General features: G+C 42.7%; 1 protein-coding gene and 1 long non-coding RNA gene across 6 annotated transcripts; one reads left to right on the forward strand and one right to left on the reverse strand.

The window, feature by feature from the left end:
- Window positions 1-3901: 3901 nt before the first annotated feature.
- On the reverse strand, window positions 3902-5349 carry LOC140847451 (uncharacterized). Its single transcript, XR_012127449.1, has 3 exons — window positions 5335-5349; window positions 4620-4943; window positions 3902-4470 (listed from the first exon to the last, which is right to left on the reverse strand). It is a non-coding gene; the product is annotated as an uncharacterized lncRNA (long non-coding RNA).
- RAB9A (RAB9A, member RAS oncogene family) lies at window positions 4649-24884 on the forward strand. Of its 5 annotated transcripts, XM_073227814.1 has the most exons (4): window positions 4663-4801; window positions 6238-6443; window positions 19553-19580; window positions 23804-24884. In XM_073227814.1, exon 4 carries the CDS (start codon window positions 23835-23837, stop codon window positions 24438-24440), a length of 606 nt encoding a protein of 201 aa, XP_073083915.1. In that variant the 5' UTR covers window positions 4663-4801; window positions 6238-6443; window positions 19553-19580; window positions 23804-23834; the 3' UTR covers window positions 24441-24884. The 5 variants fall into 5 exon arrangements, with proteins under 5 accessions (XP_073083914.1, XP_073083915.1, XP_017525914.1 ...); XM_017670425.3 differs by lacking the exon at window positions 6238-6443 and having other exon boundaries at window positions 4664-4801; XM_073227815.1 differs by lacking the exons at window positions 4663-4801; window positions 6238-6443 and adding an exon at window positions 5268-5370.

The following is a 24884-nucleotide window of genomic DNA, read 5'->3' on the forward strand; positions in this document are numbered from 1 at the left end:
CTGATACCACCACACTGGGGGTTAGGATATCAATAGATGAATTTGGGGGGGACACAAATATTCAGTCTACAGCAAGCCACCTTGTTAAACTCTGACTGACAAGCTTTCTACAGAGCCCTTTGGATTTTCTAAGCATATCATCTGTCGAGCAGTTTTGTTCCTCCCTTTGCAATCCTCATGCTTGTTCTTCCTGTTAGTTCCATGCCCCAGGACCTACAGTGCAAGGTTGAAGAGAGTGGTCACAACAGACATACTTACCTTTTTTCCTGTTTTAAAGGGCATACTCATGGATTTTAACTAATAAGAATGATGTCTGGTATGGAGTTCTAGTAAATATTCTTTATGAGGTTAAGGAACTTCCCTTCTATTCCTGGTTTGCTGAGATTATTTATCATGAATGGGTGTTGAGTTTTAGTGATGCAGTTTTTTCTTCATCTGTTGTTTGTATGTTTTTTACCCTTTAAGCTGTTAAACTACCCTTGCATTCCTGAGATACATCCAAATCATCATGACATATTAAATACTGTTGTTTTGTATTCTCTTGATTATTAGTCACTTTTTGCTGCCTCTTTGCATGTCTACTACTTTTTGTTGCATGTCTATTATTTTTTGTTGCATGCTGGACATTGCATAAGTGACATGTAAATGCTATAGATAATATTTTTTACCACAGAGGGTTCCCTTTGTCCTCTGTTAGGCAGTTAGGGGGAGGGATTATTGCTTAATCCTATCAGGGATTGAGTTTAGGCTGAGTCTGGCTACAGCTGTGACCAGAAGCCTGCACCAGCTTGGATTAGTTATGCGTATGTGGATGGCAGCTACAGGAAGAGAGGAGACAATGGGAGGTTGGTTATGTGAGGACAATATTGGTCTCAGCTCTTACACCGAAAAAGTCAAGAAAGCTGCTGATGGGCATTGGGTGGTACTCAGACACATGGCAACAGAGAGTCAGGAAGAGCAACACTTCAGAATTACTGTCCTAAATTCTAAGAGCAGCATGAAGTCTTGGATGTGTCTGCGTGAATTAGGGAGAGGACTTCTGTCTGAAGGAAAGAGTTGCTAAAATAACTGGACTTTTGTCGTGCCCTTTAACCATGGTAACCTAAGGCAAAGATTACATTTAGATGACATAGAAAGTATTTCTAAAGGTTGCTTAAAATTGCTTCCTTAAACAATTTCCACTCAATGCTCAAAAGAATATTCTAACATGGAATTAAAAATTTAAATAAAAACCACCCAGAATCCTGCTGCTCTTAACAATTAAACTGTTTTGATTTTCTTTGTTGCTTTCCATTCTTTTTTTGCAAACACTAATAGGCAGAAACACCCACACAAACACACACAAATATAGTTTTTACCTAATGTAACCATGGTATACCTGGGATTTTCCTTCTACCGCCTTTAAAGGTGAAGTTCAGTTTATGACTCACTTTCATCGGGAAGTCTGCACAGGGATCAAATTCCACACTTCATGCCCGCATTTTAATGCCTGCTGCATTCCATCCTCTGTAGTTCCCCAAGTTGAGCTATGTTCGGAGTGTGGTAGAGCACGGACAGCACTATTCAAATGCACTTACTACTTCTCAGGGAGCACACTAGGTCTAGTGATGGCAAGGAAAACAGTTATAATTTCAACTTTTCCATCAGTAATGAAGATTTTGGAATAGTTTGCATCTTTTCTTTATTCAGAATTTTATTGAGTGCTGCTAAGCGTGAGTTTCTTGGTAAACTGCTGTTTCCCCAACTGGCACCACTCTTCCACAGCCCTCCCCACTGCTGCCGGTTCACCTGTAGGGCTCAGCATGAAGCACCTTCTCGCTTACGTCTTCTCTGGAACCGTCACCCTGGATTCCCACTGAGTGCACCTTGTTGATTTCCTTCAAGGCCCTTAACCCATTTGCAGCTGCACATTCGTTTGTTGCTTAAGGAATGCTTTCTGAGCTCTCCTAGGGAGGGACTGACTCTATTTTATTTAAAGGTACGGTCAGATGATATAAGCACAGCTTGTGGGGATGGGAGCAAAGATGGAGGGAGGGTGCTGCTTGGGGACACCCGCTGAATTCCTCTGTGTGTTAATGCTGTATTAGCACCTGGCACAGTGTGTGCACACACTATATATTTGTTGAATAAATAAGTATTAACATGAAATGACTTTTCATTTCCTGCAAATCTTAAAACCACCCAAGGGGAGAGAGTTTTATTGTATTACCTACTTTCAGTCTAACTTTAAAGCCAAATATAATGGATTTTCAATTACTTTTTATGTTTTTCTCCCTTCTTTGCAGCTATACAAGAACATCCATGCAATACTGAGAACAAATCTCTTATTTAGGCCAATGACATAGGAAAAATACCAAATTTCTGATTATTTAGGTATGTCATTTAATGGCCACATTGTCTACCATCGAGTTCTGTATTTTTCCTTGTATGTGAAAAGTATAATCACAATTATAATCAGTATTTATTATACTAGAGTCTGCAAAACACTTACTTGTAGCTTTTCATCTGAGATAGCAGAGGTGATTTTTTGCAGACTCCAGCTTGAAATGGGTTATTAACTCCCAGTGCTCACAGTAATAAGTAGGTGTCATTTAAGGAAAGGAATCATTACTGCCTAGCACCCTTGACCTCTTTTTCCTCCATGAGTGATGCATTACATGTTTACAGAATATAAAGATGAAAATCCTAATTAGAGGAAGGGAGTGGAACTAGGTCAGTTCTTAAATGTTTTTTGCCTGTAAACAAGCGCATGGAGCAACAGAGATAAAGACCATCTATCTGACTTGTGTTAGCTTGCCAACCACATACATCCACAACAAAGGTGCCCCAAACTTGCCCTTCAGGGAAAAATCTTCTGACCCACCTTACTCTTGCATTGTCAAATCAGTTAGGTAAACAAGTAAATGGTGGATAGTGTCGGTTGGTTAGTGTCCAAGTAAGACTTGTTTCAGAAAAAGTAACTTTCCTTATTCCTTCTTCAGGTGCTAACTATAAGCTACATTCAGGTATGTTTGTATGCCTCACTGCCATTTTGGAACAGACTAAGAATACAATAATTCAAAACACAATAGTTCTGTAAGAGCACTTGCTAATACCTGCTTGGCTTTAGCAGTGCAGAGGTAAGTGCCTATTCCATCACTCCTTGACCGTGTTATGAGATAGGTTTCAGGTAGCATTTCCTTAGTGACCCTGTGGATTGATTGCTTGTTGCAATTTAGTTCAACGCACATGACACTGTGTATTTTTTTCTTTTAGAAAATTAACACTAATATTCTAATATGTTTTACTGTATAGTTTTTTAAAGGTATTATTGATATACACTCTTATGAATGTTTCACATGAAAAACAATGTGGTTACTACATTCACCCATGTTATCAAATCCCCACCCACACCCCAATGCAGTCACTGTCCATCAGTGTAGTTAGATGACACAGATCCACTATGTGCCTTCTCTGTGCTACACTGTCCTCCCCGTGATCCCCCACACCGTGTGTACTAAACATAATACCCCTCAATCCCCTTCTCCCTCCCTTCCCACCCCTCCCCGTTGATAACCACTTAGTTCCTTCTTGGAGTCTCTGAGTCCGCTGCTATTTTGTTCCTTCAGTTTTGCTTCGTTGTTATACTCCACAAATGAGGGAAATCATTTGGCACTTGTCTTTCTCCACCTGGCTTATTTCTCTGAGCATAATATCCTCCAGCTCCATCCATGTTGTTGCAAATGGCAGGATTATTGTGTAGTTTTAAATGTTATGTGTTTTAATATGAGATAACATCTCTTCCCCTCCCTATTTGCAACAGATTTGTATTTTATAAACCCTTATTTATATTTCCTTGGGGGAATATCCTGCATGGGTAAAAAATAGATTTTTTTCCTATAAAAGAAAAATTCATTTAAGCTCAAACTAGAACTTAATCTTTATTACATGCCTCATCTTCAGAAGTATTCTAAAATTGTGAGAAACTGCACATTTGTTCGGTTGCTTATTTTCTGTCTCTTTTTAGCTCCCCTAGGAAAGGGACTGAATGTATTTTTCAGAAAATAAACAAACTAAATCTACCGCACAAAATCTATTTAGAGGTCACTAAAAGTCCCTCCGGGCTCCAGGAGCCTGTGTGGTAAGAACAATGAGCTAAACTTACATAGTAAGAAATTACGAGCTTCCCCAATAACTAGCCTTTTCCCACTACCACTTTATGTATAAAGACAACGGAGGCAGTATTATAACAAGATCAAGGAAAAAGTTTAAATATAATTTTTAAAAATGCCTGTTTTTCCACAATATCACAGCTGTTTTCATTTCTCATCTACTCGTTTTCTTTGCACTTTCTTTTCTCATCTTAATCACAACAGGCTGCGGTTGTGCTGATGCGATGTTTCTTTCCACTTTACGTAAACTTTTAAAGATAATTATTATTTCGTGTTCTCTCTCGCCGGAAAGCAACGGGAGCACAGGAGAACAGAGGACCTAAAGAAAACCCGAGTTTCAGCGAGGATACGCCGTCCGGGAGACGGTGAGGGCGGGGCGACCACGACCTCGAGGCCCCGCCTCCCCGCCCCGGGCCCCGCCTCCAAGGCCCCACAGCCCAGGCACCGCCTCCTAGAGCCCCGCCCCACCTTTCCCAGGCCCGCCCCGGCCCGTCGCCATGTTCTCTCGGTGCTGGACGCGAGCAGCCGGAGCCGGACACGGGCAGCGCCGCTCCCGCTACCACCTCTTGTTTTCGGGTCCTCGAAACTCTCGTCCTTGCACGCTGACGGGTCGGTCCGGAGCCTCCGGGCGCCCTCCGTGTGGCCGCGAGGTGAGTGGGTCGCCGACTCCTCGCGGGTCGGGTGTGCAGGTGTGCAGGGTCGGGGGGCGCGGGCCCGCCTGGGGCCTGGGCCGCCGGGGTCGGGGCGCTCGTTCGTCCGGAGCGGGACGACTTGTTGCCACCTGCCTCCTGACTGACGAACGCAGGAGGAAAGACGAGTTCCCACACCCACACAGCCGGGGAGAGGGACACACGCCCAAACATCCGGGAGTCACACGGGGACACGCACAGACACTGGGACACACAAACACCTGGGGAAAGAGATCCTTAAACACCCGCGGACACACACGTACCCAAACAACCTGGGAGACAGACAGACACACCACACCCAGCCGCCCGCGGGCAGAGAGGCACGCACACCCAGGGAGAAGTGCGGTCACGGGGACACACGCAGACACCAGCCTTCTCCCCAGCCTTTCGGGGCGCACACCAGCACACCCAAACCAACCCTCCCCTCGCGTGATTAATGTAGGGAAAGCAAAAGGCGCTCGTGCAGTTTCATTTTGGCGACTCCGACGTGCTACCTCGGGGAACACTTGCTCCTGGGTTAGACCGCTCAGGTGAGGAGTTGGGCACGTAGAGCCAGTCCCGTGGGCTGGAGGCGGGGCGCGGCCTTATCTCATTCACTCAGGCTAAGATTTCAGAACCGTGTTCATTTCCTTCTTCAACTGAGTATGTAATGAGGCAAGGTGAGACCTAGGTACCGACCGGGTAGTTGGGGACGTTTTGGTTGCTCTGTTGTTGTTTCTTTTTAAGTGATGACACAGCCCGTGACTACGGTTCTTTTGAGGAATTATTTTCTGCTAGTGTCCAAAGTGTCACGTGATCAAGCTCTATAGGATTTCAGCCTCTTGAGAAAATCAGTGAACAGAATTGGATTGCATTTTTCAAATGTGAAAAGGCGTTTTACCTGTTTGTCTTTCTGACGCTGGCACCACTGTAATGGAAAATCCCCAAGTTGCCTGTAATCTCAAAAACTGTTCAGTGGGGCAAAACTGAAGAGATGAAGGAAACCCATAACTATTCAGTCAGGCTTTTAAGAACACTGTTTTTAGTTTCTCTTTTAGACGCTTGTGTGGAAGTTATCATCCCTACTTGTCTAGAGCTCTCAGAATCTGACTGAGATTCCCAAATCTAAGGCAATGGTGTGGCAGTCTGACACTTTCAGTATTTTTGTGTAGACGTTGTACTAAATTCCTCTTATACTAAAGTTTCTGGCATGGTGACACGTATTTTTTAGAGTTTTGTGATGTGGGGAAATGTTTGGTTTATTATTTGTGAGGTTACACCTGGCCCCCGTCTTAGGAATGGCTGTGAAAGTGTTACTCATGGGGTCAGCATGGCACCTTATGTGGCATCTGTGCTCTCTGATTCATGCTGGACAGCGTGTTCTTTGCTAACAAATAGATCTCTCTGCCTCTTTTCAGGAGTTGTCTGCTACAGGGTATAGGAGATGCTGATTATATGCCTAAAATGATTGCTGTGGCATGGGATCCGACAAACGGCTGTGTGTCCTTTCCTTACTTGAGAGGTTTTATTCTGGGATGGATCAAGAGGAATTAGTCCAGGAAGAACATCCACGGACCTCGGAGGAGTCTTACTCGCTCTGTCGTTGGCTTGCTCATCTGGCCAAGTTAGGTCACCACATTTCTTTGTTAAATGATACACTTTATAATCTCTATGAGATTATATGACACCAAGTAGAGACATCAAATGATTGAATTCCAAGAAGTTCTGCCCCAGGCAATTTGCTGGTTAATGCTCTGGAGGAAATAAGCCAAGTGGAAGTGTGTGTGTGTGTTTGGGAAATGCCGTCTCAGCCTTAAAGCTCGCTAATAAATTTGTTAGTCAAAACCAAGGACAAGAAAATAGGCCTTGTGACTATGTAGGTCATCAACAAAGAATACTTATTAAGTTTTTTTTTTTGAGGGGGTGGTGAACTCACAACATGCCTTGGAGTTTGGAAGGCTGTGAAGCAAATGAAGGTTGGGATACCTGAGTAAGAAGACCTGGGGGGCCAGGTGTGGGGATGGAGGGCGGTCTGCACAGGTGGAGGCAGTCCCAGGCCTGTGTTGACCTGGGAGCCTGGGGGGCCTGGGCTCATTAGATAACTTCAAAGGGAAATCTCTTTCCTAAAGTGAACCTTGATATTGTACATGCTGTGAAAGTTGAGCTCTGGGTATGTCAACATTCTGGAGTCTTCCATTATTTCTTGTTAGTTTTTGTCCCTGGTGGTAGGTACAGGGTTTAGAATGCTGTTGCTTATCATGAACATACAGAGGATGACTAGACGGAAATGAATGTAAGTTAGGTAACAGCTCAATCAGCGTGGGGTGGAGAGAGATGGGTGTGTATTTTAGGAGAAATATAGAAATGAAGGAGGCAGTTCAGGCTTCTCCACATTCTGTCTTCACCAAACCCAGCTTATTTCGTCTTGGGGAGTCTGGACACAGAGTCCACTTTTGTCCGAGGTCTGCTGCCTTACAAATGGATGCTGTTGTTTGATAGGAGCTGGAGAAACTGTGTGGAACAACTTGATGCGTTTATCCCATGGCCACATTCGTTATCCAAGTGTGAAGGAGAGCAGAGCAGTGTAAACTAACAAACTGAGCTGTAAACTGAACTCACTGTCCAAGTTCTTGGGAATTGGATTCAGTTTTTGGCTGCAGAGGCTAAGGTAGTTCCCAGAAGGTAGTTCTCATGAGTGGTTGTGTTAATAGTGTTAGAGAAACCTGAAAAAAAAAGCCTTAGTTTCTTTTTTTAAAAATTTTTTATTAAGGTATGATAGATATACACTTTCATGAAGGTTTCACATGAAAAAACAATGTGGTTACTATATTCACCCATATTATCAAGTCCCCACCCACACCCCAATGCAGCCACTGTCCATCAGTGTAGTAAGATGCCACAGATCCACTATGTGCCTTCTCTGTGCTACACTGTTCTCCCCGTGATCCCCCACACCATGTGCACTAAACATAATATCCCTCAATCCCCTTCTCCCTCCCTCCCCACCTGCCCTCCCACACCCCTCCCCTTCGGTAACCACTAGTTCATTCTTGGAGTCTCTGAGTCTGCTGCCATTTTGTTCGTTCAGTTTTGCTTCATTGTTTTGTCTGAGGTCTGCTGCCTTACAAATGGATGCTGTTGTAGATGACAGAAGATCTCCACAAATGAGGGAAATCATTTGGCATTTGTCTTTCTCCACCTGGTTTATTTCACTGAGCATAATGTCCTCCAGCTCCATCCAGGTTGTTGCAAATGGTAGAATTTGTTTCTTAATGGCCAAATAGTATTCCATTGTGTATGTGTACCACATCTTTATCCATTCATCTACTGACGGACACTTCGGTTGCTTCCGTATCTTGGCAATTGTAAAAAGTGCTGCGATGAACATAGGGGTGCATATGTCTTTTTGAATCTGATCTTGTTTTCTTTGGGTAAATTCCTAGGAGTGAAATTCCTGGGTCAAATGGTATTTCTATTTTGAGTTTTTTGAGGAACCTCCATACTGCTTTCCACAATGGCTGAACTAGTTTACAATCCCACCAGCAGTGTAGGAGGGTTCCCCTTTCTCCGCATCCTCGCCAGCATTTGTTGTTCTTAGTCTTTTTGATGCTGGCCATCCTTACTGGAGTGAGGTGATACCTCATTGTGGTTTTAATTTGCATTTCCCTGATGATTAGTGATGTGGAACATCTTTTCATGTGTCTGTTGGCCATCTGAATTTCTTCTTTGGAGAACTGTCTCTTCATATCCTCTGCCCATTTGTTAATCGGATTATTTGCTTTTTGGATGTTGAGGTGCATGAGCTCTTTATATATTTTGGATGTTAACCCCTTGTCGGATATGTCATTTACAAATATATTCTCCCATACTGTAAGATGCCTTTTTGTTTTGTTGATGATGTCCTTTGCCGTACAGAAGCTTTTTAGTTTGATGTAGTCCCATGTGTTCATTTTTGCTTTTGTTTCCCTTTCTCGAGGAGATGCGTTCAGGAAGAAGTTGCTCATGCTTATATTCAGGAGATGTTTGCCTATGTTGTTTTCTAAGAGTTTTATGGTTTCATGACTTACATTCATGTCTTCGATCCATTTCAAGTTTACTTTTGTGTATGGGGTTAAACAATAATCCAGTTTCATTCTCTTGCATGTAGCTGTCCAGTTTTGGCAACACCAGCTGTTGAAGAGGCTGTCATTTCCCCATTGTATGTCCATGGTTCCTTTATCATATATTAATCGACCATATATGGTTGGGTTTATATCAGGGCTCTTTAGTCTGTTCCATTGATCTATGGGTCTGTTCTTGTGCCAGTACCAAATTGTCTTGATTACTGTGGCTTTGTAGTGGAGCTTGAAGTTGGGGAGCGTAATTCCCCCTGCTTTATTCTTCCTTCCCAGGATTGAAAAAGCCTTAGTTTCTAGAACTTGCTATGTAGAACTCCAACAGATAGAAGAGTGTTTAAATGATTTAACAGGTTCAAAAAAGTTAGAACTCACTGGGCTATGGTATGTAGCTAGGTGGCTGCTCTAGTCTGTGCAGTTTTATGCTTGTGTATTTCATCAGCAGCAATGAGGTGAATATACCTGAAACTACATACGTGGTTTAGTTGGAAGTCAGAACAGAACCATAGAAAATCTGCTTGAGGAACACACGTTGGTGAATGCAGAGCATGCATTCTAGTGTTCTTAAATAAAGTTTCATAAATAGTTGTTTTTGAAGCAAACAGCTGCCACCCTCATTAGTATTTGTACAGCACTTGGTTTTTATCATCCAACCCTGGAAAACCCAGCTTTGCAGATATGATGTCATTGAAAGGAATGTGGTTCAATCTGATGTTGAGACTGTGACCTCCCTGGAATGCCAGTTTGCACAGTGTCCTACAAATGTCCTGCACCTGTGTGGTTCCCACAGAAATGTAAAATAGCCTACCCTGCCCGTTTCCTATGAAGATGTCCCTTGATACCTGCCTCCCTTGTTGTCTGTAGAGTTTCACCCCCATTTTCTGCTTCACTCACTTCTTTAGGAAATAGATCTGCTGGTGGAGAAAGGGGCTGCAGGGTGCAGAGGTAGGGGTGGTTGGTCATGGGGTCTAGAGCCTTTTGGAAAAACCCTGGCACTTCAGCCATGGCTGGCCTGTCTCCATGTCAGGAAGAAGTGCCCGTGTGCTCTCCAGGGCCTGCGCCTCTTCAGATGGTCATGGGAATTGGCATTGTCACTGTTAGCTGCTCTTCCCGGGTTAGGTTTGCTCAGCTATTCAGTTTTTCCCTGTGGCCCAATTGCTTTCCATCTTCTCAATTTTGTTGTAGTCTGTCATTTCCAGTAGTTCCCTCTTATCCTTTTTGGCTTTGTATATTTTTTAGACCTTTTCTGTTACTTGGTGGCAATAAAGGTAGCACATGTCTGATCTGCCCTGTTTTATTAGACCGGGGGAAGTATTTGTCTTTGTGAACTTGTGTTTGTCAATCTATAAAATATGAGTGATGGTGTCCAACGTGCAGGTGTTCTGAAGGTATATATGCGCAGGTGCCTAGTAGTCAGTAAACAATGGCAGCTAATGTTATTATGGTCATAGCATTTGTTATTTGAGTGAACAAGACAATGGCACTAGGTAGGGAGGGAAGTGGACATGTTTCTTGTGTGGGTGAAGGAAGTAAGACAGAGGAAGAAAGATTTTGGAATTGGTGTAAATAATTAGCTGGATTTTGAATATGTCAAATTTGTCCTGCCGTCTGGGTACCAGATGAACATTTTATAAAAGGGGTTGGAATTCCTGTTTGACCCCAAGGACTTGGAAAGTGGAGGTGGACTTTGGTGTAGGAATCACTGGGTTTTATATCCCAGGAAGATTGGTTTGGGAAGAGGTAGGGCTTCAGCCTTGGCAGTAAGCCTCGAAGAGCTTGTTGGAAAAAGGAGCCATCTGGGTTGCAGAAAGCTAAGGGGGTAAGGGGAAGAGAAGCGGAACTGTTGTCAGAGTCGTTCTATGGACGATTGAGTAAGAAGCATTTTCAATGTTACTGCCAGGCTGCTTAGGCCTAATAGAGGCTGTAAAGATAATAGAGGTAGGTGGCCAGGTCCTGGCTAAGACTTGAAGGCCCCACCTATGCTTTCAATTAGAAGTGTTGATGTCGGGGTTCTTGTTTGCAGAGTCGAAGAATGAACTTAGCAAACAGTCAAGGTAGGAGAGCCAGGGAGACTTTTATTGAGAGATACTGTAAGAGGACAGACAGAGCTCCTGGCATGAGCCAGGAGGGGACAAGAGAGCCGGGGGCGGTGTGTTGTCTAGGGGATTTATAGGCGGTTGAGAGACAAAGAGCTAGGGATGCAGATCCACCAGATGGTCTCTAAATGTTTATCTTTAAAGAGACACTAAGTTTCTTATCAGTTTTCCGGACTATTTTGCAGAGTCAACATAAATTTACTGCTTTGATCCTTTCTCAGAGTAGCGGTTTCTTGGTTTGGGAGTATATCAGTCAAGGCTGCTTGTCTTGCTTTCAAGGTGAGCTGAGTTACTGACTTGATTAGGGCTGGAGGAGGAAAAGCAGCATCTGGGTGAAGTTAAAGATAAACTGGGCTTTTTTGGCAGGCTCAGGTAAATTTTACCATAGCCTCATTTAATTGACACAAGACATGGGTGAACTGAGGTATTCTCTTATCTGGGGGATGTTCAAACATTCCAGGCCAGGTTATTCCTGGCTTTTTAATTTTAACTAATCATCACTGAAGAATGCTTATATTCATTCCTAGTTTGATATTTTACTTTAGAGAATTAATGTGACTCTGTCTTTGTTTAATTGTTTAATATGGAGTTTTGATAGGGGTCTATTTCCAGAGGCCCTCACCCTACTCTGACTACACCCACGGTCCCTGTCTCAGTGTGATATTTTACAAGACCCTTTTCCAACTGGGTCTCCATTAACCTTATTTGTTTAAAACAATGCCTTGAGTACCCTTCCGAGATTTTGTCATGTATATCCAGACAAATGGCTGCATCTGACAGAATTCACTGTCCACTGGGTGGGCCTCCGGTAGGGACCCTGATCAACCATGAGGGTGTTTTCTGGAAGTGCACACAGTGAAGTCCTAAGAGAAGCACTTTCTCTTCAGTCACTGTCGGGCTTCATGCGCCTTAGATGCGGCATTTAGATGAGGGCTGAGGAGAAGCCCTTGGCTTGGCCCTCAGCAGGTCTCTGGTGAGTTCTGATGTTCAGGGGCCTGGATGGGGTGCGAGCCTGTGTGCAGTGAGTGGAGTGGAGGGTTGAAGAAGTACAGAGGTGAAATGGGTAGTGATGGCTGAGTCATTTTGGGCTTGGACATTGTCTTGTAAGCAACGTCAGCATCAACACCTTGGTAGGGCAAACCGGGGCATCACTGATGGAGAAGTGGGATGAGCGAACTTTCTGGACAGCTGCCTGCACCGCTAATAAGTTTCTTTTCATTTTGACCTAGTGACAACTTCCCTACAGAATGGGAGCCTGTACTCTAGTTCTGTCCCATATGCCAGATGTAGCTGTCCTCTTAAAATACACTTGCTTGGGAAATCCCTACTCCTCTTACTTAATTTCTCTTAACAGCCGGGAAGTTCTGCTTTGCTGTGGCTTCGTGCCTGGGGGCAGGGTTGGCATTGGCATACTAACTCTTCCCGAAGTTTAAATGGAAGTTCTCCGGGCTTTCTGCTCCAAATTAAAGACACCTGCTTTCTCACTGAACTTGAAAGGCATCAGAACCAACGTTCCCTTAAGATACAGCAAATCCTTGCTGTGACCATGTTCAGTTTGTGTTTTGCTGCTTTGATCTATTTTCCTAACATGTATATCCAGATGAATTTCTTTCCTAATGCATTCTTCCTGAAATACCCAGCCATAGCTCTCAGTATTCCTATCGTGTGACCTTTATCCGTCCATTTCTTTGCATTTTAATTTCCTAAATTTAAACCAGGAGTGATAAATTCAACTTAAGTTTTTGGATGTTAGAACTACTCGAGGGGTTACAGAGTATGTGTTTCAAAATCTGAAATTTTGAGAAAAGTAGCTTATAAACCCGGCCTGCTCTCCCTTTGACAGCTTGGCAGAGGACTGCTGTGCTTCAGCCTTCACTAGCTCCCTGTTGCAGTCAGCAGTACTTACTTTACAGTGGTTTTCTCATTAGATTTGCAAGTAAGAATCAATTTTGTGTCCCTTCCCCCACATTTTAATAGACCTCAAAAATAGTATGGGGGAAAAACTGACTGAATAGAGAAACAAAGAATTGAAAGTGGGGAAAGTACAAATAGAAAACAAGAACAGAAGAACAAGAATAAAGGAGGAAGTAATTTACTCTTTGTTCTCACTTCAGCATTTATTGGGTACCTCACCATATGTAAAGCTTTGTACAAGATATTGCAGAAAAGAAAAAGGACAAATGAATAAATTGTATTAGTTGTTGCATGTCCCTCCTAGGGAGTTGGCATTGTAATTGGAAAGTACACATCTATACAACTGACCATGGTGAGATCATAAGGGAATGGGAGCTGTAATAGAGGTGGAAATGATTAGGAGAGTGAAGAAAAGAGAAAGACTAGGTTTTAGGGGGCCACCATAGAAGATTTCTTGGAGGAGGTGATCTGAAGTAGGCCTTTGGAGGACTAGGATTTTCATAGCTCTTGAGGTGTAGGGAGGGGCTTCCAGGCCAAGATAAAGGCCTGAGCAAATGCTAAACAGTAAATGTCTGTGATGGGTGTGGGGTGGCCAGTTGTAGGGATACAATTGGAACAGGCTTGTAAGGGAGGTTACATAGCTCTTTGAATGCCATGCTTAAAGCCTTATATAATAAAAATAATAACGAAATAAATGGGTTTGGTTATGTGTAAGAACAGAGGCAGTTGGATCCATGAAGAATAAAAAATGTCTGCCTTTAATCCATACAAACATTCCTGGTAGAGATTTTTGTTCTCCATGCTTGGGTCTGACTCTGCTTTGGTTTATAGTTGTAAACGACTTCGGAAGCCAGCAAGCGGTTGGAGAAGGTCAGAGAAAAGGGTCCTGATGAACTATCCGAAACAATTGGTAGTGCAAACTGAAAGTACACAATAGACAAGTTGGAAAAAGAGTGTTATAGAAAGGAATGGGTTGACTACAGTGCTCTCTTCTGATCTTTAGTTTTAAGGTAGCTGCTGAAAACATGGTACCGTTTCATTCCTGCCAGTGACTTACTTATCCAGCTCCCCATTCAGGTTAGTGTGGTCCATTGGCAACATGTGCTGGGGCCAGCACATGGTATTGTGGTCCTAAAGCAGTATCTGCTATTCATGTAACTGGTTTATTTAAACACTGCTGACGGAACAAGGAGGTCATTTGTGACTCTATAAATCAGATTTTAAGGTCTTACTGCTAATTCTTAGGCCATGTGTATTCATATGTGTGCATATCTGCAAATATGTATCTATACTCTTTAGATATAACTCCCATGCCATAAAATTCACCCTTTTAATGTAAATGCAGTGCTTTTTTGCATGTTCACGAAGTTGTGCAACCACCACCACTAATTCCAGAATATTTTCATCACCACACCCCCAAAAAAACCCTGTACCCATTAGCAGTCACTCCCCATTTCCTGGAACCATGAATCTTTCTATGTCTGGATTTGCCTATTCTGAACATTTCATACAAATGGAAATCACATACTATGTGGCCTTTGTGTCTCGCTTCATTCATTTATTATGGTGTTTTTGAGGTTCATCCATGTTGTTTTGTGTATCACTACTTCATTCTTTTTTAGAGCTTACTAATCTTCCATTGTATGGATATGCACATTTTATTATCCATCAGTTGATGGACATTTGTGTTGCTTCCACTTTTTGGCTATTATGAATAATGCTGCTATGAACATTCATATACAACTTTTTCTGAGGATGTATGTCTTCATTTCTCTTGCTGAGTCTTAGGTAACTGTGTTTAATTTTTTGAGGAAACACCAAGCTGTTTTCCATTATCATCACACAACTTTACATTCCCACCAGTTGTGTATGAGGGTTCTGGTTTCTTCACTTTCTTGACAACACTCGTTACTGCCTTTTTTATTCTAGCCATCCTAGGGGGTGTGAAATGGTATCTCATTGTAGTTTTGATTTGCATTTCCCTACTGACCAATGATGTTGACCATTTTTGCCTATTTTTAAACTGGGTTGCTTTGTTCTTGATGTGCTGTAAGAAAGAATTCTTTATATATTCTGGATACAAATCCCTTATCAGGTTTATGGTTTGCAAATATTTTCTCCCATTCTGTGGGTTGTCTTTGCACATTCTTGATAGTGTCCTTTGAAGCACAAAGCCTTTAATTTTGAAGTTCACTTTATTTTTTCTTTTGTTGCTTGGGTTTTTTGTCACCGAGTTATTTTTAATATAATCTGAGTGAGTTGCAGAAAAATAGAAGGAGCGAGTATGGGAGAATATATTCATAAATGACAGATCTGATAAAGGGCTGACATCTAAAATATATAAAGAGCTCATGCACCTCAACAAACGAAAAGCAAATAATTCAATTAAAAAATGGGCAGAGGAACTGAATAGACAGTTCTCTAAAGAAGAAATTCAGATGGTGAACAGACACATGAAAAGATGCTCCACATCACTTGTCATCAGAGAAATGCAAATTAAAACCACAATGAGATATCACCTCACACCAGTAAGGATGGCTACCATCCAAAAGACAAACAACAACAAATGTTGGTGAGGCTGTGGAGAAAGGGGAACCCTCCTACACTGCTGGTGGGAATGTAAATTAGTTCAACCATTGTGGAAAGCAGTATGGAGGTTCCTCAAAAAGCTCAAAATAGAAATACCATTTGACCCAGGAATTCCACTCCTGGGAATTTACGCTAAGAATGCAGCACTCCAGTTTGAAAAAGACAGATGCACTCCTATGTTTATCGCTGCACTATTTACAATAGCCAAGATATGGAAGCAGCCTAAGTGTCCATCAGTAGATGAATGGATAAAGAAGATGTGGTACATATACACAATGGAATATTATTCAGCCATAAGAAAAAAACAGATCCTACCATTTGCAACAACATGGATGGAGCTAGAGGGTATTATGCTCAGTGAAATAAGCCAGGCGCAGAAAGACAAGTACCAAATGATTTCACTCATATGTGGAGTATAAGAACAAAGGAAAACTGAAGGAACAAAACAGCAGCAGAATCACAGAACCCAAGAATGGACTAACAGTTACCAAAGGGAAAGGGACTGGGGAGGATGGGTGGGAAGGGAGGGATAAGGGTGGGGGAAAAAGAAAGAGGGCATTACGATTAGCATGTAAAATGTGGGGGGCATGGGGAGGGCTGGGCAACAGAGAGAAGACAAGTAGTGATTTTTACAGCATCTTGCTACGCTGATGGACAGTGACTGTGAAGGGGTATGTGGGGGTTCTTGGTGAAGGGGGGAGCCTAGTGAACATAATGTCTTTCATGTAATTGTAGATTAATGATACCAAAATAAAAAAATAAAAAATAAATAAAAAAAAAAAATAGAAGAAGCAATTGTTCTTGAGGTCTGGTGGATAACAGTATTGGAAGAAATTTTAAAAGAAAAGGATTTCCATTTATTTTAATTGAAGCATTCAGTCAAGCTAGGTTTTCAGTGAAAATGAAGGTTTAAAAAATACTTTTGATATTAAAAAAATGTGACTTCACAGCCAAAGCAGAACTTTGAAGATTGAACTTGGTAGTAATTATACTGGATTTTCTTGCAGACTCTCACATAAGCCTGTAAGCTTTCCCAGGATGTATACTATTTGGGTTGATGATGGCACAGTGTTTTTCTACAGTCCCATGTCTCCTCAAGGCATGCAGAGCATCTCCCAATAGGCAGGTCATTTCCTTTTGCCCCACTGTGAACATTTTTGCCAATTTTCTTTTTCTTTTTCTTTTTTTTTTAAGAGAAGATGGTTTTAGAATAGTATGGGGATGTATTTTTTTGTTATAGTTTAAGAAATGGAAAATGTGGGGAAAAGAATGGCATTTTTATAATGGTGTAACACTTTTACATGTAACTGAATCATTTTAGAGAGCATAATGCATTTTTATGAGACATAGTAGGCGTACTGATTTCAGTATTGCCTCTACCTGTGTGTGCAGGGGGTGTTAGGAAGGGGCCCCAGTGGGAGTGAGGTCTGGCTGCATCTACGCAGGTGAGCAGGAGCTAGCCCCAGGTAGCAAGAGAGGTGGTTCAGAGTGAGGGAGGTGAAGCATGAAGCCAGGCATGAATAACTTACTGCGGCATCGGGTACGAGGCACAAAAGCCACACTTTTAAATTCCAAAGCCAGCTGACACGTACGAGGTTGAGGGGCATCTCAGGACATCCATGAAGCTCTTCCCAGGACCTTGCTCCTCCCCACCGCAGCAAGGTACCTTTCCGGACTTCACATCTGATCAGGTTGCCGGCTGCTGAAGCTGTTGCAATGTTCCCATTCATTCCGCGGGTATTGGCAGAAACCCGCCCCTGGTTCTGAGGTCCCTCCTGCTCCAGGGCGTCTCCCTCCAGTCTACCCCGTAGCACTGCCCTCTCTTTCCGAGCTCTAGGGCTCCAGCCTACCTTGGGCTCCCCCCCGTACCGGGCAAGGCTGCCTGGGCCCGGGCCAGCCCCGCTTCCTGGTTCTGGCGCGCTCTCCTCACAGTTTCCTCCTGCTGCTGCCGAGCTTAGCCTGTGGTCAAACCCACCGGCTCTGGGGCAAATCCCCCTACAGCAGAATCAGACCTTGGTGAGGCTGTGTTCTCAGGACAGCATGCAGCTCACGTGATTGCTGAGACAGTGCTTCGGAACAGCCCACACTGGAAACTGGCATATAGTCTCTCACTCACACACTTGAACACAGCCCAGTTTCCCTCTGGTGTCGGAAGTTACCTACCGCTTTTCTTCAGCCAAGCGGTAGGTGGAGCAGCTGGCTGTGTGATAGGATTGCATTGTAGCACTGTATGAAAATCAAGTCGTCGTAGTGCCCCCCACCCCCATGGCTGGAAGTACACGTAGCTCCTAGGTAGTCGTGAGGTGCTCCTGCGTGGGGCCTAGGTCTGACCGAGGGAGAAGCACGTTTGCGCACTGTATCCCTCACCCTGGAGATGCTGGGCGGAATCCCCTGCACTATTTAAATTATTCCTTGGTTTTCGGTTGAGTGTGAGTAGTTGCCCTCTATACCAAGGACCTGTCATTTGTAGGACTTACTACAACTGTAACAAATGTGGCTTTGTGTGTGTGGATTGTCACCTCCCCTAACTGCAAGACCCCAAGACAGGATCCGGGTGGGGTGCGGCTCCCACCCTCAATATCTGGCACACAGGAGGCACTCCCTAAGTGCTTGTTAAAAAGTGCTTTCCCACCTGCCCCACGGAACCCGAGGCTCTCGGAACCCGAGGCTCTCGGGGAGATTCTGCAGAATTCTGCAAACATTTGATTCACATTTCAAAGGCAGCTGAGCCTGGTGGGTTAAGTGCTGGGCTTTGGAGTAGTCAGTGGGCTGCATTCCCGACCCGCTTTCCCCCCCCCCCCCCTTACTAGCTGTGACAGTGTAACCCCGCTGAGTCAGCGCTCTCATCTAGTACAGGGGTAAGGAGACACTTGCGGGGAGTGCATGCGGTGGAGCCGGGGAAATGGCTTACAAGGCTCAGTGTTAGCTGTTGGTATTACTACTTTATAGTTAACCCCAAATGTCAAAATTTTAAAGAGGCTTTGAAATTTTTTTTCATTGACTGACTGTAAATTCAGGACTGCTATATGTAAATTCCACAAGAAAGCTCTGTGCTTTAAAAGGTGGGGGGACTGAAACCTTTGGTTTAGACTAAAGGCGGAGGACTTGAGCATAGCTCTGCACAGTCGCCACCAGGAAACCTTCAGGGTGAATCTGATGTCTGGGCCTTGGGTCCTCTGGCTCTCTAATGTCTGCCTGTGTAATCTTCTCCTGTGTTCTGCCCATGACTCTTACTGAAATTGACTTAAGAAATGGTTATAAAGGAAACCTTTTTTAAAACTGCCAGTGAGGACTTCTTCAGGTATACATTCCACAGAAACTTCCTGCACTCCTGTGAGGAGCTTGGCTCTCTGGTGAGCTGCTTTCCCCTGTCATCCATGTGCAAGTGAATCTTCCCAAAGGCCCTAGGAGGTAGATGCTGTTGTGGCTGTTGTCCCCGTGAGCCTCAGGACGTCAGGCAGCTTGCCCTGGGTCTCGCTCTTGGCCCCGGGCCCCGGAAACCAGTTCTCCTCTCTGACAGTGGTCTGCTCTTCCGCCACAAGGAAGCTTCCACCTCTGTCTTAGCTGCCCAGAAGCCCCACGCCGCTCCGCGGCAGCCCGACTCCACCTATGCCACACTGGCGCCTCTCCGTTGTGTGGCCCTTCTTAGTTAGCTTTACCTATTCTTGGGAGTATATTCTAAGCCACTCGAAATTTGGACAGATTTTGAAAAATGAAATAATTTTGTATTTCATATTAACAAAAGTTCACAGCTGAGTGTGAAACTCAGAAAAGGGTGGGCAGGTGAACAACTACTTGAAAAAACAATGACTAAAGTGTAGTATTTGAGTCTACGCCTTCTTTTTGGCTGAGAAAGGTCCTGGACAGCTTTCAGGTGTGATTTTCCTTTTAAATTAAGAATCTAGCTGCTAATAGAAATCAGATATTTCACATTTTAATTCTTGTTTTTACTCTTAAAATTATGAAAACAAGTTGAATGTACATTGCTAAAGTGAGCTTTCTAATTTTTTTCTGTGCAGGTAATGATGGCTGAACTGAACAATTAAGGTAACATTTATGACCTATGTAATATGTTTTCTTAAATTTCTCTATAGAATTTTGCTGAATTGCTAAAGTCATGTTTTGACCTTGGTGAAGGTTATTGCCTTTAGGTAGTTATTCCAAACTGGAGTGGAGTATAAAAGAATTCATATTACATTTTAAGGTAAATTCTGAAAATAACATGCCAGGATACCTTTATTCATTTTGCTATACTAAAGAAGTTCCAAAGAACTGTACTGTTTATAGAGAGGAAAAGGGAACATTTTTAATGTCCATGTGCCAATGATGGTTATGTTAGTGTATAAATTGCATGAAGTAGCTTTTGTTAGAGTCAGTGGGAAGTTAGACGGTTTGTATAATATGTCTCTGTGCATGTTCATATACAGTTCTTCAGTTAGAATAAGAGAGATGCCTGGGTATATTTCAATTGTTTTAGCAAATGCCAGCGTATTCCCAGTTTGCTTATCTGGCAGGCCCCAAATTACAGATGGGAAATGTAAAAAATTGTACTCTTTTTGTTTCCTGGTGTGTGGGTCTAGCATACCCCAAATTTGTTGGCTCAGAATAATGGCACAAACTAGGAAATCCCACATTATATGGAAAAAGAAAAGAACTATCAAAGTATCCTGATAAAATTGTAAATGACAAATCTCAAAGAATTTCTGACTTAATTTGGTAGATGTATGCAACCAGTCATCTGGGTGGAGGTTGTTAGATTACATAATCTGGTTTATAATTTGATGTAAAGATCTTAACAGTTCAATGTTGTACAATTAAACTTTATGTCTGGTAAGACAGAGACTTGTTAAAATACTGGGATAAATGATAGACTAGAATTGCAGACCTCTGTTACACCCTCATAACAGCAAGAAACTTCTGTGTTCACTAATCTCAAAAATTGTGTGAAGAAACAACCTTGGGATGGAGGCTGCAGGGGCAGGTTCCCAGTGTTGGTGCTGACCATGCCCACCCAGCACTTCTGAGGGCCCAGCAGTTAGGTAGGTGAATGTGGTGCGGTCACCAGTAGAGGGAGCAGCATGTGCTAAGCCAGTGGAATTGAATTTCCGTTCCCTCTGACTTCATTTAGAATGACTGAAGCCAAGAACAGGGAGCAGGGCCAGGTGTCCTGCCTTAGAAGCTGGACTTAGACCTGACTCCGGAGAACTACCGAAGGGTGTGAAGGAGGGGCCATTAGACAGGTGCTTTCCTGATGGCAGAATATTTGGTGTGCTTTTTTGGTTTTGTTACTCTTTTTTCTATACATTGAAGTTATTTAAGGAAGATTGTATAGAATTAAATGAAGGAACCGGTTTAGCACTTTGTTGCCTATGTCAGGAAATTTAAGGGGCTTGCAGTTGTTCTAATTTCCTCTGTGACGTTCATTTAGTCTGGGCATGACTGAGTGATCCTTTGTAAGTCAAGAGTCTCCCAAGAGGTGTGCACCTCAGTTACTTCAGTTTTGTTGACCTATTTAAATTGTATTAATTATTAGTTATTACTGTAGTAATAACTTTAAAAAAGCCAGTAAAAGTTAGGGATAAGTTGCTATAGGTTTTACTAGGATAGTGGAGCATGTAGCTGGAAATGCAGATTCTTGCACATTATAGGAAGTGTTCAATTATATTATACTGTGTCACGCTTGCATATAGCCAGATGTTTACTGCATTACATTATGCTGTTATGTTTGCATATAACTAGAAGATAGCCAGATGTTCACTGCAGTGATTTTTGCAAATGCATTCTAGTCAGCAATTATTGTTAATGTCTTTATTACCTTCCCATTGAGGGAGTCACACTATCTACTTTTATGTTAAACTTAATTGTCATTTTTGCACTGGAGCTGTGCTGTCCAGTACAGCTGTTGGCTCTTTAAATGTGGCTATTCATATTAATGAAAATTAAATAAAGATAAAAATTCTGTTCCTCACTCCCTTCAGCCATATCAAGTGCTAACAGCTAGTGGCCGGCATATCGATGAAGGACATCAGTGTTGTTGCAGAAAGTTCTGTTAGGTTATTTGCTTTCACAAATTTTAATATACTTAAAAGCTATTTGGTGCTGAAATATTTAAAGATTAAATGATATAATCTGATTCACAATAACTCAGGAGAAGGGAGAATGGGCAGTTAGAGAGGATTTGTCCCAAGTTGATAGATAATTGGTGAAGCTAGGTTTAGGGCCTGTATGGTTTCATTACATTATGCTCATTATTCAGAAATGTGTATGTTTGAAATTTTATGTTAACAAAGAATGAAAGTGGAAATGCTAAATAGAAAAACGCTCTCACCAGCACTTAGAAGTAGCCATCTCTAAGTGGGCATCTGAGATCCTGCCCTGCGCTGGCTGGCCCTGTAGTAAAGCCTAAAGGGTACACATAGTACCATTTTTTTTTGGTATCATTAATCTACAATTACATGAGGAACATTATGTTTACTAGACTCCCCCCATCACCAAGTCCCCCCCACATACCCCATTGCAGTCACTGTCCATCAGCGTAGTAAGATGCTGTAGAATCACTACCTGTCCTCTCCGTGCTGTACAGCCCTCCCTGTGCCGCCCCCCATCCCCCGCCACCGTCCCTTATCCCTCCCTTCCCACCCATCCTTCCTGGTCCCTTTCCCTTTGGTAACTGTTAGTCCATTCTTGGGTTCTGTGAGTCTGCTGCTGTTTTGCTCCTTCAGTTTTTTCTTTGTTCTTATACTCCACAGATGAGTGAAATCATTTGGTACTTGTCTTTCTCCACCTGGCTTATTTCACTGAGCATAATACCCTCTAGCTCCATCCATGTTGTTGCAAATGGTAGGATTTGTTTTCTTCTTATGGCTGAATAATATTCCATTGTGTATATGTACCACATCTTCTTTATCCATTCATCTACTGATGGACACTTAGGTCGCTTCCATTTCTTGGCTATTGTAAATAGTGCTGCGATAAACATACGGGTGCATAATGTCTTTTTCAAACTGGAGTGCTGCATTCTTAGTGTAAATTCCTAGGAGTGGGATTCCTGGGTCAAATGGTATTTCTATTTTGAGTTTTTTGAGGAGTCTCCATACTGCTTTCCACAATGGTTGAACTAATTTACATTCCCACCAGCAGTGTAGGAGGGTTCCCCTTTCTCCACAGCCTCGCCAACATTTGTTGTTGTTTGTCTTTTGGATGGTGGCCATCCTTACTGGTGTGAGGTGATATTTCATTGTGGTTTTAATTTGCATTTCTCTGATGACTAGTGATGTGGAGCATCTTTTCATGTGTCTGTTGGTCATCTGAATTTCTTCTTTGGAGAACTGTTCAGTTCCTCTGACCATTTTTTGATTGGATTATTTGCTTTTTGTTTGTTGAGGTGCATGAGCTTTTTATATATTTTTTATGTCAACCCTTTATCATATCTGTCATTTATGAATATATTCTCCCATACTGTAGGCTGCCTTTTTGTTCTATTGGTGGTGTCTTTTGCTGTATAGCACATAGTAGCAGTTTTGTTTAAGGTATATCTCATTCCCTCTCAGAACACTCAAGTGATAGCACAAACTTGCATTTGTAAGAGTTGGAGCTTCACAAATGAGTCTTGTGGGTAGAATGTGCTAGATTATAGTGTTACATTAAAAATTCTCTTGCTGCTGACATTAATTTTAGCAAACTCCAAACACTGTTCCTAATGAAGAGAGTAGAGTCCATCTACTCAGTGGCTGGCTTATTTTTGTTTAGAGCCAGAGCAGTTAGCTTCTGTCTCGGTTTCCTGGTTTCCAGCTTCCATGGTGATAGCATTGGAATGGAGAAAAGGGGGTCATCAAGACTGGCCGGAGAGGAAAGCCATCACTGGACACTGTCACTGGACACTGTCACTGGACCACGAAAGGACCATTGGAGGTTATTACAAACACTTGCCTCCTTTGGTCTCCCACTGAATCTCTAACCAGTGGTGGCAGGGCTGATTGTGAGTAGAAAGGAACAGTTGGGAGCAAGGTCTTTGGGGTGCGATGTGGCCTTGGGTGCCAGCTGCGAGGAGCTGAGGCCGAGAAGGAGAGGAGTGTGCCCTCACCAGCTGTCTTAGGGCCTAGTGCTAGGGTAACGCCTTGCATGGGGTTGAGCGCTCAGGAAATGATAGCTCTTGCTATTAGGTCATCGCTGTGGAGAAAGAAACTGGGGCTCTGTGTTTTATTTCTCTTACATGCTGTGATTCATACCATGTACATAAAGGAATGTAATGGTACCTTTTTGTCTTGCAGGTTTCTAAAGTCAGAGATCTTGAGATTAATAATGGCAGGAAAGTCATCACTTTTTAAAATAATTCTCCTTGGAGATGGTGGAGTTGGAAAGAGTTCTCTAATGAACAGATATGTGACTAATAAGTTTGATACCCAGCTTTTCCATACAATAGGTGTGGAATTTTTAAATAAAGATTTGGAGGTGGATGGACATTTTGTTACCATGCAGATTTGGGACACGGCTGGTCAAGAGCGATTCAGAAGCCTGAGGACACCATTTTACAGAGGGTCTGACTGCTGCTTGCTTACTTTTAGTGTTGATGATTCTCAAAGCTTCCAGAATTTGAGTAACTGGAAGAAAGAATTCATATATTACGCAGATGTGAAAGAGCCCGAAAGCTTTCCTTTTGTGATTTTAGGTAACAAAATTGACATAAGTGAACGGCAAGTGTCCACAGAAGAAGCCCAAGCCTGGTGCAGGGACAACGGTGACTATCCTTACTTTGAAACAAGTGCAAAAGATGCCACGAATGTTGCAGCAGCCTTTGAAGAAGCAGTTCGAAGAGTGCTTGCTACTGAGGATAGGTCAGATCACTTGATTCAGACAGACACAGTCAGTCTGCACCGAAAGCCCAAGCCTAGCTCATCTTGCTGTTGACGGTTAGAGAGGTTGCCCGCGTGTTCTGACCAGCTCACATATATATGCAGATAAACACAGGGTGGAGGAATTAGCATTTGCAGCAATGGATCACCTACTTATAAAATTAAACTAACCATATGGCTGCCTCATTAGTGGGTAGGAGAAGGGACACATCCACTCACAGACGAATCTATTTACCCATTAATGGCACCTTACATTTATATATTGTAACGGTTGTCTAATAATGTTTAATTATGTAAGTTACAGAGCTAATGAGATGATCAAAATTTAATTTTAATTAAAACAAAACACTTGAATATTCTAGAAGTTATTGTTTTTTTTCCTGGGAAAAATGGAGAACTACTTTTTATATGTGTATATTTTTATGTAACTGGCATCTAATTCCTGGTTCAAAGAAAAAATTCCCTAAAGCAATAACAGCTATTAAAGATTAAAATCTAA

The sequence above is a fragment of the Manis javanica genome, chromosome X (assembly GCF_040802235.1).
Source record: "Manis javanica isolate MJ-LG chromosome X, MJ_LKY, whole genome shotgun sequence".
NCBI lineage: Eukaryota > Metazoa > Chordata > Mammalia > Pholidota > Manidae > Manis > Manis javanica.